This window comes from Martes martes, assembly GCF_963455335.1.
Source record: "Martes martes genome assembly, chromosome: 17".
Taxonomy (NCBI): Eukaryota; Metazoa; Chordata; class Mammalia; order Carnivora; family Mustelidae; genus Martes; species Martes martes.
This window is the reverse complement of record NC_137905.1, coordinates 18,953,189-18,971,850: the sequence shown is the minus strand read 5'-3', so window position 1 is coordinate 18,971,850 and position 18,662 is coordinate 18,953,189. Positions and strand designations below refer to the sequence as shown.

The 18,662-nt window shown below is 39.1% G+C and overlaps 1 protein-coding gene across 2 annotated transcripts in view; it reads left to right on the top strand.

Annotated features, from left to right (window-relative positions):
* Nucleotides 1–18,662, top strand: part of CBFB (core-binding factor subunit beta) — a 61,078-nt gene that overhangs the window by 23,591 nt on the left and 18,825 nt on the right. For both annotated transcript variants that reach the window (XM_080828249.1, XM_080828250.1), the window contains exon 4: nt 7,624–7,740. In XM_080828249.1, the coding sequence (XP_080684375.1) occupies nt 7,624–7,740 (117 nt within the window). The remainder of the gene's footprint in view (nt 1–7,623; nt 7,741–18,662) is intronic.

Sequence of the window (18,662 nt, the reverse complement as noted above, 5' to 3'; positions counted from 1 at the left end):
TCCATTGAATGGTCTTCACACCCTTGTCAGAAATCAATTGACCATATACAGGAGGGTTTATATGTAAGGAATTGGAGGCTTATTATCAAATTTAAATAATTTGTATCAGACACGTTGATGGAGCAGTATTTAAACACAGGTTTAATCTGATTCCAAAGCACATTTTTTCACTCTTCCTATACTGTCTTGGGGCTAAGAATAGTGATAATATTCCTTTACTTTAAAAAATAATTACAGTTGGCTCAGTCAGTAGAGCATGTGACTCTTGATCTCAGGGATGTGAGTTCAAGCCCCACATTGGGCATAGAGCTAATTTAAAAAATTAAATAGATTATGGAGGGTCTAGAAGGCTCAGTCGTTGAGTGTCTGCCTTTAGCTCGGGTCATGAACCCAGGATCCTGGTATCGAGCCCTGCGCTGGGCTCCCTGCTTGGCGGGAGGCCTGCTTCTCCCTCTCCCCCTCCCCCTGCTTGTGTTCCCTCTCTCGCTGTGTCTCTCTCTGTCAAATAAATAAATAAAATCTTAAAAAAAAAAAAAGACGTATACTTGGTTTCATTTTTTATTTTTTGTTTATTTCAGTACGTTTTTCTGACTGTCATAGCAGTAGTACATGGGTACTGATTGCATTGTTAGATGTTTTAATATCTGAAAGGGCAGAAAAATAGTTTCTAATATTTTTCTTGGATAGTCTGATTCTTTTGTACAAACTGCAGGCTTGAATCTCAAGTTCCAGAAAACATTATTTTGAGATTTCATTGGAATTTTATTAAAGTAAGTATTACTTTGGGGGAAATTGGCATTTGTAGTCATACCACATCTCACTAGTTATTCAGATCATTTTGTTTTTCAAAAATTAGGTATTTTCTTCTTATAGAGTCTACATGTTTCTTTCAAAAGTCATTCTTAGGAGAGCCTGGGTGGCTCGGTTGTTAAGCGTCTGCCTTCTGCTCAGGTCATGATCCCAGGGTGCTGGGATCGAGCCCTGTGTGGGGCTCCCTGCTTGACTGGAAGCTTGCTGCTTCTCCCTCTCCCACTCCCCCTGCTTGTGTTCCCCCTCTCGCTGTCTCTGTCTCTGTCAAATAAATAAATACAATCTTTTTTTTTTTTTATAAATAAATCTTTTTAAAAACCCCAGAAAACAAAATTCATTCTTAGTTGATACTTCTATTGCTATTTTAAAATAGCTTTCTTTTTTCCATCTTACTTTCCAAAGAGTTGCTATTGTAATATAAGAAAGTTGTTGGTATTTGCATATTTTTATAACCAGTCACTTGGCTGAATTCATTATTTCATTTAGTTTTTCAGTTGAGTATTTCAGATTTTTCAGGTAGATAATCTTCAGTCATTTATATGCAAATTTATTAGAACTGCAGTCTTTTTTTATTTTTTTTTAAGATTTTATTTATTTATTTGGCAGAGAGAGATCACAAGTAGGCACAGAGGCAGGCGGAGTGGGGCAGGGGAAGCAGGCTCCCTGCTAAGTGGAGAGCCAGATGCAGGGCTCCATCTGAGGACCCTGAGATCATGACCCAAGTTGAAGGCTTAACCCACTGAGCCACCCAGGCACCCCTGAATTGCAGTCTTTAAAAGGATATTGGAAAGCTGATGGATTCAGACTTCTTAAAATTTTACTATCGTTGATATATCCCATTAACCTTCAAAGTTAAATGAATCCTACTTATATGTAAGGGGTGAATTTGATTTTAATTCTTACAGTTCTCTTTTTGTGTATTCAGCTCTTCCTTATTAAAGACTGTTAACTGATGTGGGAATCTTTTGTGTGGTAGGATGTACACCTCCTTAAAATTCCTGTATAGTCTCACTGCCCTGGATGATGATAATTTATACAAAATGATAGGTAGTAAACGTTTGTTAAATAAGGTGGATCTTTTCAAATTGAGATTAGAGGGAAGCTACAAGAAACCATTTCTAAATCCCCCCTCTATTTCTCCTCTTCTATTAATCATTATTCAGATATTTACTGAGGACTCAGGAGGCTGGTTATTCCCTCAACTATTTTCTCTAATAACTCAGTTTCTAGATAAGAGTCATAAGTGTTTAAGCTCTAGCAATTTACTACAGAGAAGTGAAATATTCTTTCCAATCAAAATGGGTTTTTGAGGGTGAAGTATCTGTTTCGGTTTTTGTTAAGAGCTTTGATACTTAGTTTCTGTCTATTGATTTTATGGCTTAGCACTCCTGTGCAGGGGAATGTTGTTTGCAAATCTGTTTTTCTATTTTAATTATCTTAAAATTATTTTCTTTAAAGTCGCCTAGAAAAGGTAGCTCTTTCTGCTGTTCCGTTGTAGCCTCAATTTCTATTATCAGCACAGCTACTTAGGTGCTAGAAACACTAAACTTCTATAAATATATAGTATTGTAGAAGAAAGGGCAATCGAGGGTGCCACTTCCCCCTTTTTTTTTTTAAGATTTTAATTTATTTATTTGACAGAGAGAAAGGGAACACAAGCAGGGGGAGTGGGAGAGGGAGAATTATGTTTCCTGCTGAGCGGGGAGCCGGATGTGGGGCTCTATCCCAGGACCCTGAGATCATGACTTGAGCTGAAGGCAGAGGCTTAACTGACTGAGCCACCCAAGGCGCCCCTTGAGGATGCCACTTCTTATTCCAAATTTAGATATTCTTAGAATAAGTAGACTCCAGACTCTCAGAGATAGAACTCTTTAGTGCATGTCGATAAATGAGAAGGCTGGGTTCTCATACCCTTTCTCTGACATTTACATTTCAAAACACAGGTTAACAAATTTTTACCTATTTAGGAAATTTGGCCCTTTTACTAAATGAAGGGAATTTATCATCTCACGGGCTCTGTGCTACAAAGATCTTGCTGCCTCTGAGGGAGGAGGAAGAATTAAGTTTTACTGTCATGATTGAATCATTTTTGCTTTGTACCCCCTTTTGAGAATCTGATGAAAGTAGTGAACTTCTGTAGAAAAATGCACGTGGGCTCAAACACATACATTTTTACATAGAATTTCAAGATGTTTCTAGTTTTTTTGGAACTTAGCCATAAACCCAAAGTACTGTAGGTTCTTTGAACTCCAGTTAACTCCTGCCTTAAATAAAAGCATTGCTAATAGTTAAGAGTGACGTAAGATCCTGTAACACAGTACTTAGATATCTGATGAATTCAGTGCAAGGGAAAATTTTTACTTGGGGACCTATAACTTAACCTTTAGCCACTAGGTTCCTTAATGTTTTTCTCTCTACTCACTGATAAGTCATAGCTGGCTGGCTTTGCTGGGTTCTTTTCTTCTACCCAGCATATAAAAGTTGGATTTCCTCACAGTTCTTCCTGGGCCCTCTTCCTTTCTCCTTCTACTTACTGTTTGGGGGGAATTTCTTCCTCTCTCTTGGATTTAAATGCCACTGTATTATTGGTGGCTGCCAGATTTGCATCATCAGGCCGTATCTTCTCAGAGTGCTAGAATCCCATATGCAACTGCCTACCCAAAAATTGATTTCTATATCTTATAGATATCACCTATGTAACACCTATCACCTATAATAACTTTATTGAGGTGAAATTCATATACCATAAAATTCATGTTTTTAGAGTGTACTATTCCAGGATTTTTAGTATATTCACAGAGTTGTGCAATCATTACCACTCCTGAATTCCAAAACATTCTCATCACCCCCAAAAGAAATCCTGTACCATTAGCAATCACTCATTGCTCCCTTGCCCCCAGCCCTTGGCAGTCACTACTCTCCTTTCTTTTTCTCTCTGTATTTGCCTGTTCTGGACATTTCAAATAAATGGAATCCTGTAATATGTGGCCTTTTTCTGGTTTCTTTTCAATTAACGTGATGTTTTCAAGATTCATCCATGTACCATGTATCAGTATTTATTCCTTTTTCCTTTTTTAAGATTTTTATTCATTTATTTGACAGAGAGAGAGACAGTGAGAGAGGGAACGCAAGCAGGGGGAGTGGGAGAGAGAGAAGCAGGCTTCCTGCCAAGCAGGGAGCCCGATGTGGGGCTCCATTCCGGGACCCTGGGATCACGACCTGAGCTAAAGGCGGATGCCCAATGCCTGAGCCACCCAGGCGCTCCTATTTATTACTTTTTATATCTGAATCATATCCCAGTGTGTAGATAATGCCCCAGTTGGCAGTACATATGTGTTCTTTTTTTTTTTTTTAAGATTTTATTTATTTATTTGACAGAGAGAGATCACAAGTAGGCAGAGAGGCAGGCAGAGAGAGAGGAGGAAGCAGGCTCCCTGCCGGGCAGAGAGCCTGATGGGAGCTCGATCCCAGGATCCTGGGATCATGACCTAAGCCGAAGGCAGAGGCTTTAACCCACTGAGCCACCCAGGCGCCCCTACATACGTGTTCTTGCTGAAGCTCTGCTGCCACAGTGATGAGGTACTTAGGGCTACAGAATGTAAGAATAAGGTGCTATTATGTATCATTTGGACTGAATAGAACCTAGCGCTTACTGATAATAAGAACTTGATGTGATTAAAAATTATGTAATACTATTACCTTATTTCCCCAAGAAAACAGAATGTGGTGCTGTATTCACTTTTGTTTTTGTGTGTGATTAGCTGAATCTGTGTATTACCTTTAAAGAATATATTTTGTATAAAATGTTTAATTATTCCAGGGCAATGGGTTTAATCCTGAGGTCACATTCTAGTAATATATTTTCATTTCACTGTTGGAAATAAGTCATCATTATTTTCAGTGAAGGTACTTTAATGTTTAAATGGCATTATTAAATTACAAAATGGCAAACTGTTACGAGACAGAATTTTATTTTCTTCATACTTTGAGGTTAGGTATTCATGCATGTATGGAAGTGCCAAACATTTGAAGATCTACATATGAAACTATTTATTTGAAGGTGAACATCTAAATAAGCCACCAGGATCATCTAAATATTATTTTACATATGATTCCAGGCATAAGCCTTGACTAAGAACTGTAATCATTTTCTGAATCCATTTAGGAATTTCCCAAAACGGATAAGTGGTTATGGTGCCTGGGTGCCTCAGTTAAGCATTTGTCTTCGGCTCAGGTCATGATCCCAGGGTCCTGAGACTGAGCCCCACATCAGGCTCCCTGCTTGGTAGGGATCCTGCTTCTTCCTTTCCCTCTGCCTGCCACTCCCCCTGCTTGTGCACTTTCTCTCTCCCTCCCTCTCTCTTACTCTGTTAAATAAATAAATAAAATCTTAAAAAAAAAAACAAACCCCGAATTAGTGGCTTTCTTTGTCATGAGGGAACTTTTATAAAGAAGTAATAAATGGGCTTTAAAAAATTCAGTAATTTCATAAGGAAAATATTTTTGACTATAGAATTAATATGAATAAACTGGATTATGGAATCATTGACCCTAAATGATATAAATCCCTGATGAAGAACATAGAATCTGATCATGAAGGTAGAATAGAAGAACTCTCTTCATGATTTAGTGTGAGAATTTAAACTAATGAAGTACTTGGTAGGTGAAATGTTACACTTCTCACTGTATGGCACCCTACCCCTGCTAGAAAGAGTAGGTGGAGATCTTGATTACAAGATGTGTTAAATGGAGTTATATTGATAGATGGTGAGGAGGGATATTGTTTTTAGGTTTTGTGAGGTGTTGAAAAAGAGATTGTCATAGTCATTTGTTTGATGAGGTGCATATTAGTGGAGTTTTAAATTCACAATGTAGAAGAGAATGAGCACTTATCAGAACAGAAGGAAATGTGTGGTTAAACGGTTTCAGCTGTAACTGTAGACTATTTCCCTTGGTCCAAATGGGAGGAGAAATGGAACCTTATGTTTTTGGGCTTTTTTCCCATTATAAATAGAAATTAGTTCAGCCTGGAGCCTTTAACCAAGAAAAAAAGCTGTGTTTAGTAGTAGAGGGGAATGACAAAAATGTGTACTAAGATGGCATAAATCTTGTAGGTTTTATTTTACAGGTGTCTCAGTTGTCGTTTTTGAGCATATTTATTATTATTGACAGTCAGTTATTCTTATTAAACCTCTCGAAAAACAAGAATGCCCCAAGATTGTTGAAGAAACTGCTGAATTGAATAAAGAAAAAGGTGATGCTTCAAGCTTTTTCCTAAGAATGAAGACTGTCTTAACCAATTTTATATAATTACAGTAATAAATAATGCTAATTTTAGCTCACAGAAACTCTTGGATTATCGAAATAAAATATATTTGATACAGACAAATGAAGAACTTTATTCATAAAGATACAGTTGATAACCTGGAGTTTTGAAAAATCATGGAAGTCCTGCTTTCTCTGCATTTAAAAAATCTTATTAAGGCATTAAATGATAAGAATCTGTGCTGGTTTTTATCCTGAAGTCCATGTTAAATGAGGTTGAGAAGACCTTTTTTCCTAAAGTTACTGTTAGGATAGTGTAGTGTTAGGAAAGTGGGGACTGTAGGAATTGTAATAAATTTCTTATATTTCTTACTGTATCATAATAAAACTTTCATCCTAATGTGATAGCATTTGCACCTTTCCTTCCTTGATGGATCCTTAATGGCTCTTGAGAACAGTTATATTTTCAGGCACTATGGGAATTTGGTAATTGAAAATGAAACTGGTCTGAAATTAGGAATTATACCTAAAGTGACTTTTGCTTTAGAATTATTTATATTTATTTGACAAATAATGGTGAATAAATGTTTCACTTATGTTTCTTTGGTTAAAAGCAGTAGAAACCAACTCTGGCCAACTGAAGTAAAAAAAAAGAAGAAAAAAGCAGCATTACTTCATGGGAACCTATGATGGAGCTTATAAAACTGAAGGGAACTATGAAGAACCTGACCCTGATCCAAAGTGGGGATCCAAAGTAGAGGGAAACTGTGTGTGCTCTCTTTAGGGGCTGGTGAATTCTAGTTTTCCATCTTTATAGCTTTTTACCCAAGGTTCAAAAATCAAGGCAAAGTACCTGATTGTCCTAGCTTCAGCTGGAAGAACCTACTTCACGTATCATTTTACTACACTTTTTACAAAATCTTTTTGTATATTGTTCTGCATAACCTTTTTTTTTTTTTTAAGCTAATTTGAGGGGCATCTGGATGGCTCAGTCGGTTAAGCATCTACCTTCAGCTCAGGTCATGATCTTAGGGTCCTTGGATCAAGTCCCATGGCAGGCTCCCTGCCCATTGTTGGGGAGTCTGCTTGTCCCTCTGCTTGTTCCCCCCAGCTTATGCTCTCTCTGTCTCTCTCTCACTCTCTCAAATAAATAAATAAAATTTAAAAAAAAAACAATTTGAAAGAATTGTGATAAGAAATAAAGTCCTTTTTTTTAAAGATTTGTTTATTTTAGAGAAAGAGAGCATGAGCAAGTAAGAGGGAGGGGCAGAGGGGGAGAGAGAGAATCCCAAGCAGATTCTCTGCTGAGCCTGGAGCCTGACGTATACTGCTCGTTCCCACAACTCTGAAATCATGACCTGAGCCGGAACCAAGAGTTGGACGCTCAACTGACTGAGCCACCCACATGCCCCTACAATTCTTAACTTTATAATTGTATTCATTTTTTCCCCCTAAGAAAACCACAGGTTTCCTTAATAAGCTTATACTTCATTTCTTATGTGTGTGATGGCTTATCATTGGTTTTTGTCCTTTTTTTCTGTGTCTTAGGTGTATTTGAAGGCTCCCATGATTCTGAATGGAGTCTGTGTTATCTGGAAAGGCTGGATTGACCTCCAGAGACTGGATGGTATGGGCTGCTTGGAGTTTGATGAGGAGCGAGCCCAGGTAGGGTGGCATCAGGCTCCACTGAGCATGGTCCCTTTCTGAACCACTAATCTTGCGTTCATCTGTGTATCTGTTTTACCCCATCTTTAACAGTAAGTATAAAAAGTCATGTTCAAGTGGTATTGAAGAATTCTGAAGATAGATGTTGAGACCCATTTTGGTCCTGGTTTGGGGAAGTTTTTCCTTCAGTGGTTCTAAATTTCATTGGATTATTCCTGTCTGCTCAGTGGGGCACTTCCAAGTCCAGTAAATGGTTCTGTTTAATATTTGTTCTTGACCTTTAGAACATTATCGGGGCGGGGGGGGGCGCACCTGGGTGGCTCAGTGGGTTAAGCCTCTGCCTTCGGCTCAGGTCATGATCCCGGGATCCTGGGATCAAGCCCCATGTCGGGCTCTTTGCTCAGCAGGGAGCCTGCTTCTTCCTCTCCCTCTGCCTGCCTCTCTGCCTGCTTGTGATCTCTGTCTGTCAAATAAATAAATAAAATCCTTTAAAAAAAAAAAAAGAACATTATCAGGGGGAAAAAACAATTCAAAATAAAATACAGAATTTCTGGAGTGGCTCAGTGAGGAGTTTGGCAAATCATCTCCCCAAAAAGCAGTGATTAAAGTGGACAGAATTTTTTAAGAAAAAGAAAAAAAAATTAAGGTCTCTGGAAATTAACCAAAGGCCATACATTGAGAGGTATTTATTCAAACAAAGCTATTGAATTTCAGTAAGGACCTGATAGTCTGTGACATTTTATTTTTAATTAATTTATTTTTAAAGATTTTATTTATTTATTTAACAGAGATCACAAGTAGGCAGAGAGGCAGGTGGGTGCAGGGAGTGGGGAGAAGCAGGCTCCCTGCGGAGCAGAGAGTTTGATGCAGGGCTCGATCCCAGGACCCTGGGATCATGACCTGAGCTGAAGGCAGAGGCTTTAACCCACTGAGCCACCCAGGCGCCCCAGTCTGTGGTGTTTTAGTCAGTAGTGAGCGCTTCCATCCCTTCCCTCATCTCTGTGGTCTCTCAGGCAAGACAGGCAGGGCAAGCCATGAAGACAGATTGGCAGCTCTGCCGTCCTATCAGAAGGAGCTGACTTTATTTAGAGCAGCATTTGAAAAAAATCCATGCCCAGGGATGGTATCAAAAACAATAGAGGTCTCTGGCAAACCCTCTAAGAAGGCAGATGTTGTGGGAAGCAACAAAATGGCAGACTAGCCAGAAATTTATCAGAGAGATCTAGGGAAATGGGCCACTAAAGTGGGCCCTAATAAAATCACACATAATTCTCATGGTCCAGAAGACTATGTGCATGTGTGAGGCAGCACCCGCTCAGGAGAGAACAGAGTGGGCCCTTGCAAGCTACTAGTGTACATAGGGTATGTAGAGTGATGAACTCCCTGCACTTTGGAAGTATTGAAGCTGTACACAGATCCAGTGACAAAAGACAGAAGCCTGTTGGCTCAAGGTGTTTAAGTAAAACCCCTGAACAGTCATTGCCTGATCACTAAGTTAGGCTAACCCAGGGCAACCCCCTAGAAAGTTAGGCCTAAGAAGAAAACAAAACAAAACAAAACTAAGCAGTGACACCAGAGGCTAAACATTACTGGGGAAACAAATTCTACAGAATTAGTCCAGGTTGAAAACAAAAAAGCCCAGGTAACTCACTAAATAGATAAAAATAGCAACAACACAGTAAGTCAGGAGTCAGAATTCAGAATTGCTATAGCATATTATCTAAAATGTTCCATTTTCAGGGGACCTGGGTGGCTTAGTTGGTTAAGTGGCTGCCTTCAGCTCAGGTCATGATCCTGGAGTCCTTTGAGCTCTACACTGGGCTCTCTGCTCAGCAGGGAGTCTGCTTCTCCCTCTTCCTGTGCCTGCTGCTCCCCCTGCTTATGCTCTCTCTGTCAGATAAATAAATAAACTTTAAAAAAAAAAAAAGCTACCTTTGAGGGACCCCAGTTGTTTGTTCTTAGTGACAAAGCCCTAAAAGCAATTATTTTTCAGTTCAAAGAATTAGAGGAAAATTCTTCCTTTAAATAATTAAAGGAGAATTATGATGGCAATGACTTACCAAATGGAGAATATCAATAGATCACTCAACAGCAGATCTGAGCTGGCAGAAGAAAGAAGTAGTGAAGTTGAACATAGATTAATAGAAATTATCCAGTCGGAAGAACAAAAAGGAAAGCAAAGAGTCTCAGAGACTGTGGAACAGCAGTGTGCATACCAATATGTACATGTGATGTAAGTTCCAGAACGAGAAGAAGTCAGTTTAAGAAATAATAACTGGTGTGGAACACCTGGGTGGCTCAGTTGGTTAAGCATCTGCCTTCGGCTCAGGTCATGATCCCAGGGTCCTGGGATCGAGTCCCACGTTGGGATTGAGTCCCACGTCGGGCTCCTTGCTCAGCAGGGAGCCTGCTTCTCGCTCTGCCCGTTCTGCTTGCAGCTCTCTGTGCTCCTGCTCTCTCTGACAAATAAATAAATAAAAATCTTAAGAAAAAAAAGAAAAAAAATAATAACTGGTGAAAATGTCCAAATTGTTTGAAAAATATTCATTTCTTTTTTTTTTAAATTTTTTTTTAAGATTTTATTTATTTATTTGACAGAGATCACAAGTAGGCAGAGGCAGGCAGAGAGAGAGAGGAAGGGAAGCAGGCCCCCCGCTGCACAGAGAGCCCGATGCGGGGCTCGATCCCAGGACCCCGAGATCATGACCGGAGCCGAAGGCAGAGGCTTCAACCCACTGAGCCACCGAGGCGCCCCTCTTTTTTTTTTAAGATTTTATTTATTTATTTGACAGAGATCACAAGTAGGCAGAGAGGCAGGCAGAGAGAGAGAGAGAGAGGGAGGAGGAAGCAGGTTCCCTGCTGAGCAGAGAGCCCGATGCGGGGCTCTATCCCAGGACCCTGCGATCACAACCTGAGCCAAAGGCAGAGGCTTTAACCCACTGAGCCACCCAGGCGCCCCGAAAAATATTCATTTCCGTATCCAAGAAGTTCAGTGAATTTCAAGTTGGATAAAAACAAAGAAATCCACACCTAGATGCATCACAGTTAAATTCTGAAAAAGAATCTGGAAAGCAGAATTAAAAAGGACTCAACACATGAAAGGGAGCCATAAGATTAACAACTGACTTGTCTTTTGAAATTGTGCAAGCCAGAAGGTAGTGGGATGACAGTGACATTCAAAATGCTAAAAGAACACGTAAAAATATCCGATTATTAGTAGATGTTGATTTCTTTGGATTGTTTTATATTAATTCTCTTAATGAAGTTAAAATAATGACAAGAATAAAAAGGAGTTCTTTTTTTGTTGTTTCTTTCTGTTGTCTTTTCCTATGCTCTCCATATATAGGAACGTGAGAATTTTCTAACTGAGGATCAAAACCCAGAACCTTCCTAGTAAAAAATTAAAATTCAAAATTAAAATTCTTGGGTGCCTGGCTGGCTCAGTTGGTAGAGCATGTGACTCTTGATCTTGGGGTTGTGAGTTCAAGCCCCATGTTAGGTATAGAGATTACTTTAAAAATAAGTAATAAGTAAATAAATACAGAACAGAATTAAAATTCTTAAGAAAGAATCCCTGCTGGGGCACCTGAGTGGCTCAGAGGTAAAGCATCTGCCTTCGGTTCAGGTCCTGATCCCAGGATCCTGGGATCAAGCCCTGCATCGGGCTCCCTGCTCGGCGGGAAGCCTGGCTTCTCCCTCTCCCACTCCTTCTGCTTCTGTTCCTTCTCTCTCTGTGTCTCTCCCTGTCAAATTTTTTTTTTTTTAAGATTTTATTTATTTATTTGACTGAGATCACAAGTAGGCAGAGGCAGGCAGAGAGGAGGAAGCAGGCTCTGGATTTTCTTCATGTATAGATTTTTATTTATTGGAAAAGGATTAGGATAGACTTGTTATATTGTTTTTGTTTTATAAGATTTTATTTATTTGACAGACAGAGATCACAAGTAGGCAGAGAGAGAGGAGGAAGCAGGCTCTCTGCCGAGCAGAGAGCCCGATGTGGGGCTTGATCCCAGGACCCTGAGATCATGACCTGAGCCGAAGGCAGAGGCCTTAACCCACTGAGCCACCCAGGCACCCAATAAATAAAATCTTTAAAAAAAAAAAAGAAAGGAAGGAAGGAAGAATCCCTGCTATCTGACTTCTATAGAGATAAGGATTTACCAACTCTTTCAAAAAAATTGTAAATAATCCTCAATTTAGAAGGCTGTTTCTGTAAGAAGTAATACGGTAGGTTACATTTATATAAGGTAAAATTTCAGATTTAATTGATTTCTAAAACTGAAGTATTTTGTGAAAATGATAAAGTTTTAAGTTTAATCCACCATATCTTCCATACTTAGAATTTTCCAAGTCTTGTTTCCCCAGTCTATAAACTGAGCTTTGTCATTACAAAGTTAGTACCATCTGTTGTGATTATAAACTAATACAATAACAGGTCTTACACAATGTAAAAATTTTAAAGCAGGGGACTCCAAACATTGAATCAGCAGTGAGCACTTCTGTATAACCTTCCCTATCCCAAAATCATCTGTAAGATATATACAGGTTAGGAATGGGGGCTTCATTGTCATACAATTATGAATCCTAACCTCACTGCTTACAAATCTGTTATGGACTGAATATTTGTGTTCCCCCAAAATTCATATGTTAAAGCCTCAACCCCCAATGTGACTGTATTTGGAGATAGGACGTTTATGGGGGGTAACTAAGGTTAAATGAGGGTCATAAGAGTGGGGCCCAGATATGATAGGATTAGTGTCCTGATAAGAAGAGACACACAAGAGAGCTTGTTCGTTTTCTCTGTCTGCTGTATGAGGACAGTATTCTTTAACAGATACTGAGATATCTGGTACCTGGTAAGCTAAGAGATAAACAATATGGTCACAATTCCATTTTAATTAAAGTTTGTGAGTGTTTTAGCTGAAGTATTTTCACCAGTATTGTCTTTTTACCTTTATTCAGAGTACTTTTGACTAATGTTGGCAAGGACATGGAACAATAGGTGGTGTGTTGGTTATGTCAAATTGACATAACAATTGGAAAACTGGCAATACATACTAAAACTGCAAATTACATATACCTGTCATCCAGCAGTTCTAGTCTAAGTCATGGTGTGCAAAGGGATTGAATACAAAATTCATTAAGAGATATATACTGGACTTGTAGCAGCACTAGTAATAGAAACTGCAGACTGCTCAAGTGCCAGTTAACAGTAGAATGAATAAACTGCTCATTCACAAAGAAATGCAATGATAATGAAAAACTACAACTAGCACACCAATATGGATGGATTTCACAAATATATTGGGTATATCCAAAAAGCACATGCTGTATGAATCCATTCATCTGAAAGTACAGAAGTGGGCAAAACTAGTAAGTTTTTAGAAATAAGGATAACGGGGGAACGCCTGAGTGGCTCAGTTGGTTAAGCGGCTGCCTTTGGCTCAGGTCATGATCCCAGCATCCTGGGATCGAGTCCCACATCCAGCTCCTTGCTCGGCAGGGAGCCTGCTTCTCCCTCTGCCTCTGCCTACCACTCTGTCTGCCTGTGCTCACTCTCTCTCTCTAACAAATAAATAAATTAAAAAAAAAAAAAAAGAAATAAGGATAATGGTTTATTCCTGAGAGAGGAGACTACGTAGTGGAGTGGAGCAGAAGGAGACTTGTGAAATGCTATTACTGTTCTGTTTCTTCCTATGGATTCTAGTTACATGGAAAGTTCAGTTTGTGGAAATTCATCAAACTGTAATTTAGGACAGTGCTGCCCAGTAGAATTCAGATGTGAACCACATAATATAATTGAAGTTTTTCTAGAAGCCACATTAAAAAAAATAAAAAGAAGCAATTGTATTTAATTTTTATATTATATTTTGTTTAGCCCAGCATATCCAAAATATCATACTTGAACATAAAATTAATATAAAAATTTACTGAGATGTTTCACATTTTTTTCTTTGTAACAAGTACTTGAAATCCAGTGTGTATTTTCCATGTACAGACTCGGGCTAGCTATATTCCTTTTTTTTTTTTTTTTTTTTAAGATTTATTTATTTGAGAAAGAGAGAGAGTGCAAACAGGGGAGGAGGGTCAAAGGGAGAGAATCCTCAAGCAGACTCTCTGCTGAGTGAAGATGCCAATGTGGGGCTTGATCTCATGACCTGAGCCGAAACCAAGAATTGGATGCTCAACCAACTGAGCCATGCAGGCGCCCACAGATTAGCTACGTTTCAAGTGTGCAGTAGTCACATGTGGCTAGTTGCTACCATACTGGACAGGAAAGCCTTAATATAAGTATACTCTTTTGTATATATAATGTATGACAATAATAAAATGTTTTGAAAGTTTACCACAAATGAGTATAATTCTGAGTATAATTGTAGAAATAATTAAATCATGTTTACTGATTATATTTTCATCATTCAATTTATTTTCTGTAATTTGTAGGGATAAAATTCAGGGTTGTCTTTATGCTTTTGGTTTTCAATAATTGTAACACTCTAAAAGCTTAAAAATCAAATTTTTGACACTTCACCATTGGATACTTTAACCAGAGATTTCCAGCAAATTTTGAACAAGGTGTAACTGAATACTCATTTACCATAAAAAGGTCAGTGCCAGTGAAGGACCTGTGTTGATTTCAGAGTCATTGCTCAAAGAAGGCTCAAATTTTCTAAAATCCAAGGTGTGGGTGTACTGTTCTGATGAGTTTTTTATATTCAACATCAGCTTTATCACATTCTACAGTTCTGTTACTTTGTAGATACACAAATTTCTAATTTATGCAACTATAACTTCTAAATGATTGGCAGACTATCTTCTTTGGATGCAGTTATGAATTACATGTGCTACATCTTGTTCCTAGTAAATTTCTATTTCATAGTTTTTAAAAGATTTTTATTTATTTATTTGAAAGAGAGATTGCCCATGTGCATGAGGATGGGGAAAGGGGCAGAGGGAGAGAAAGAATCCCAGACAGACTCCTTGCTGAGCGCAGAGCCCGAGGTGGGCTGGATTCAGGTCCCACGACTGGGAGATCATGACTTCGAGCCAAAACCAAGAGCCAGAGACTCAACCGACTGAGCTGCCCAGGAGCCCCTGTTTGTTTTTAAAAATTCACTGAGAATGTTACTTTTTTTTTTTTTTTTTTAAGAGAGAGGGAAAGGGCAGAGGGAGAGAGAATTGTAAGCAGGCTCCATGCCCAGCTCAGGACTGGACTTAGGGCTGGATCTCACAACCCTGAGATCATGACCTGAGCTGAAATCGAGAGTCAGACACTGGGGCGCCTGGGTGGCTCAGTGGGTTAAGCCTCTGCCCTCAGCTCAGGTCATGATCCCAGGGTCCTGGGGTTGAGTCCTGCATTGGAGCCTGCTTCTCTCTTTCTCTGCCTCCCTCTCTGCCTATTTGTGATCTCTGTCTGTCAAATAAATAAATAAAATCTTAAAAAAAAAAAGTCAGACAGTAAACTGACTGAGCCACCCAGGCATCCTGGGAATGTTACTCTTTATACAGTGTGTGCTCCACCAGCAATTGTATTATCAATATAAGAGCGAATAATTTTATCTTCCCTGTTGTACTTTTTAAATTAATTTGCTTTGGCAGTCAGAAAAAAAGATGTTTCAGGGGCCTGGCTGGCTCAGTCAGTGTAGCACCAACTGTTGATTTTGGGATTGTGAGTTCAGACCCCATATTTGGTGTAGAGAGTACTTAAAAATAAAACCCTTAAAAAAAAAAAAAGGTGTTACACCTTTAATGTAATGAACTTTACAAAGCTTAATGGGGGGTGGCGCCTGGGTGGCTCAGTGGGTTAAGCTTCTGCCTTCGGCTCAAGTCATGATCTCAGGGTCCTGGGATCTGAGCCCCGCATTGGGGTCTCTGCTTGGCAGGGAGCCTGCTTTCCTGTCTCTCTCTCTGCCTGCCTCTCTGCCTACTTGTGATCTCTTTCTCAAATAAATATAAATACATACATACATACATACACATACCAAAGTTTAATTTTGGTTCTATGATTGAGTTAGAAAAATGGAACCAGGGGCGCCTGGGTGGCTCAGTGGGTTAAGCCTCTGCCTTCGGCTCAGGTCATGATCTCAGGGTCCTGGGGTCGAGCCACACATCGGGCCCTCTGCTCGGCGGGGAGCCTGCTTCCCCCTCTTTCTCTCTGCCTGCCTCTCTGCCTACTTGTGATCTCTCTCTGTCAAATAAATAAATAAAATCTTAAAAAAAGAAAAGAAAAACGGAACCATTATTTGAATTAACAGACTTCCTATTTAACATACCTGATGACACCGATGTAAAACTGATGTCCTTTTGCTGTTGGCAAGGTTTTTGTTAATTAAATCAGCACATAAACAGCTTTGGTTTTTGTATGTGCATGATAATGTGATTTGAATCATTTGTCATTTGTCAGTGAATTAAATCACTTGATTTAAATGAAGTTGTGTTTTGCAGAGTGATGTTAAATGTACCGGTTGCAGCTGCTCGTGTTAAATTGTCGCCTTTGAAGTATATGTTGGTGCTTCTTCAGCAGTTTTATTTCTTTTGGTTTTCATGTGATCAGTGATACCATTCTGGTCTTCACAGAGAATAGTAAATGTCGTTATTTTATGCAAATTACGTGTTCCATCATCAGCTTTCTTGGAAATGAATTTGATTCTTAATTTTTCATTAAACCTGTACTTCCAGTTTTTAAATTCACTGCTGCAGAAAGATATTACTAAACTGTAAAATGAATATAGTTAGAGATTTAGGCAATACAATGAAGACAAAAATCACTGTAGCAAGAATGTTGAGAATATTCTGTATATGCTGTGTGACAGGACTGCAAAGCCCTTATCTGCCATGCCACTACACCCACCTTTTATGATGACTCCACCTGACTCCTTTGGACAGATCATGGTTAAGACCATAGTGTAACAAGTAGCTAGTGGGGACAAGAGTGTCAACAGCTGCTCCCACTGCCATCTGAGATCAGATAGAATGAGTTGTCCCTAGCCATTTTGAGCAAACTTTATGGGTGAGTATGTCATTTTATCAGGAGTTTCCCTGTATGATGCCCTTGAAGGGGGTAGGTGTTAGTTAAGAATAACACTGGTCATTGCCAATCATCTTTAAAATTAAAGTGGAGGGGTGCCTGAGTGGCTCAGTGGGTTAAGCCTCTGCCTTCCTCCGCTCAGGTCATGATCTCAGGGTCCTGGGATTGAGCCCCGCATCCAGCTCTCTGCTCAGCAGGGAGCCTGCTTCCCCCTCCCCCTCTGCCTGCCTCTGCCTAGTTGTGATCTCTCTCTCTGTCAAATAAATAAATAAAATCTTTAAATAAGTAAACAAGTAAAAAAAAAGAATAAATAAAATTAAAGTGCTGACTGTTCACTGCACATACATTTCACCTCTTGCTAGGAAGGACTCAGACAGAAGCTGGAGTTAGAAACCAGAGAGCTACCAAATCTCTCTTGGCTTATTTTACTACAACTATTAGTAATAATACTTTCTTTCTTGTAATTAAATAAAAATCTTTGACCATTGCTAGAATATGCATTAGTGGCTAATAACTTCCTTAAGGAATTAGATCACATTTCATGTTATATGCTTTCATTTCATCATGTAATATTCCTCTACTGTACTTACACTTGACATTTATATATTGATTTTTATAATTATTTGTTCATCATCTCCCTGCCCCACTAGACCAGAGACTGTGAGAAGCACGATTGTTCCCTCACATTGTATCCATGGCACCTTAGCACAGTGACTTGGACATAATAAAGACTCAAACATTTGTGGAATGAATGAAAAAGTGATTGAATGCACAGGACAGGAGTACCCTGTTATCAGTAGATGTGTCCCAGTTGATAACTAAACAATGGAAGGTCCTTGGGAGTTGGGGACAGTGTTCTTTTGCAGGTACCTCAAGCTTATATGGTATATTCTGAGAATACAGTAGGAATGTGTAATGATATTTAGTCAGAGGTGTAAATTTGACATACCTGTAAATGCTTGTAAAATAATCGATAGCACTTATTGCATGCTGTCCGTTGGTATGCTTAAGCATGTTTTATATGTTATTTAATCTTTACAGCAATCTTGCAAAGTAGGTATTACTACTATGCCCATTTTACATGTGAGTTTACTGAGGCATAGAGAAATGAAATGCCTTCCCCTGGGTCATAAAGCTGGTAAATGCATCAAAGAATAGAAATTTGATTACACCTTTCAGGTTTTTGGTATTTTTTACACCTTTCAGTTTTGTTTAAGTTACAGATATCTTGTCATTGACAATTTTAAGTATTAAACAGCCATACTAATAGTGACAAAACATGCATCACACAGAACACAATACCAAGCAGTACAGGTATGTTCCAGATAGGTGCGGCACACACTTAAATTACAGTGGTTGTGGGTCTTCTCATCTTCCTGCTGTGCTATGCTTAATGTGTGATTACCTCTCCGTTGTGTTTGCACAACGGCTGCTGTATCTCTGGGCATAGCATTAGCTCATAGGAAGGAGAAAAGATGAAATGTCTCTTAAATGACTTAGAAGCCCCATTAGGTGATTTATGCTTCCGTCTGATTGGTTAGAACTGAGTTACTGGTCACCCCTTGCTGCAGCGAATCTAGGAAGGTGAATATTGATGACTTTTGGGTATTTTTATCTTTTAGTTTCTTCCAGTGTACCATAAAACCTAGTATTAAGAAGTGTGTGACTGCAAAGGTTGAGCATCCTGTGCTATAGACAATGAGAGAGCTTTTTTTAAGTTGGGGGTATTGTGGTCAGATTGTGCCTCAGGCATGCTGTGTGGTAGATTGGGGATGACAGAAGGGAAGCAGGAAGAGACTGGTTAAGAGACCTTTGCAGTAATTTTAATAAGTGATCTTAGAAGCCTGAACTAGGAAAATGTAGAAAATAAAGAACACGTTAAGTTTCCAAAAGT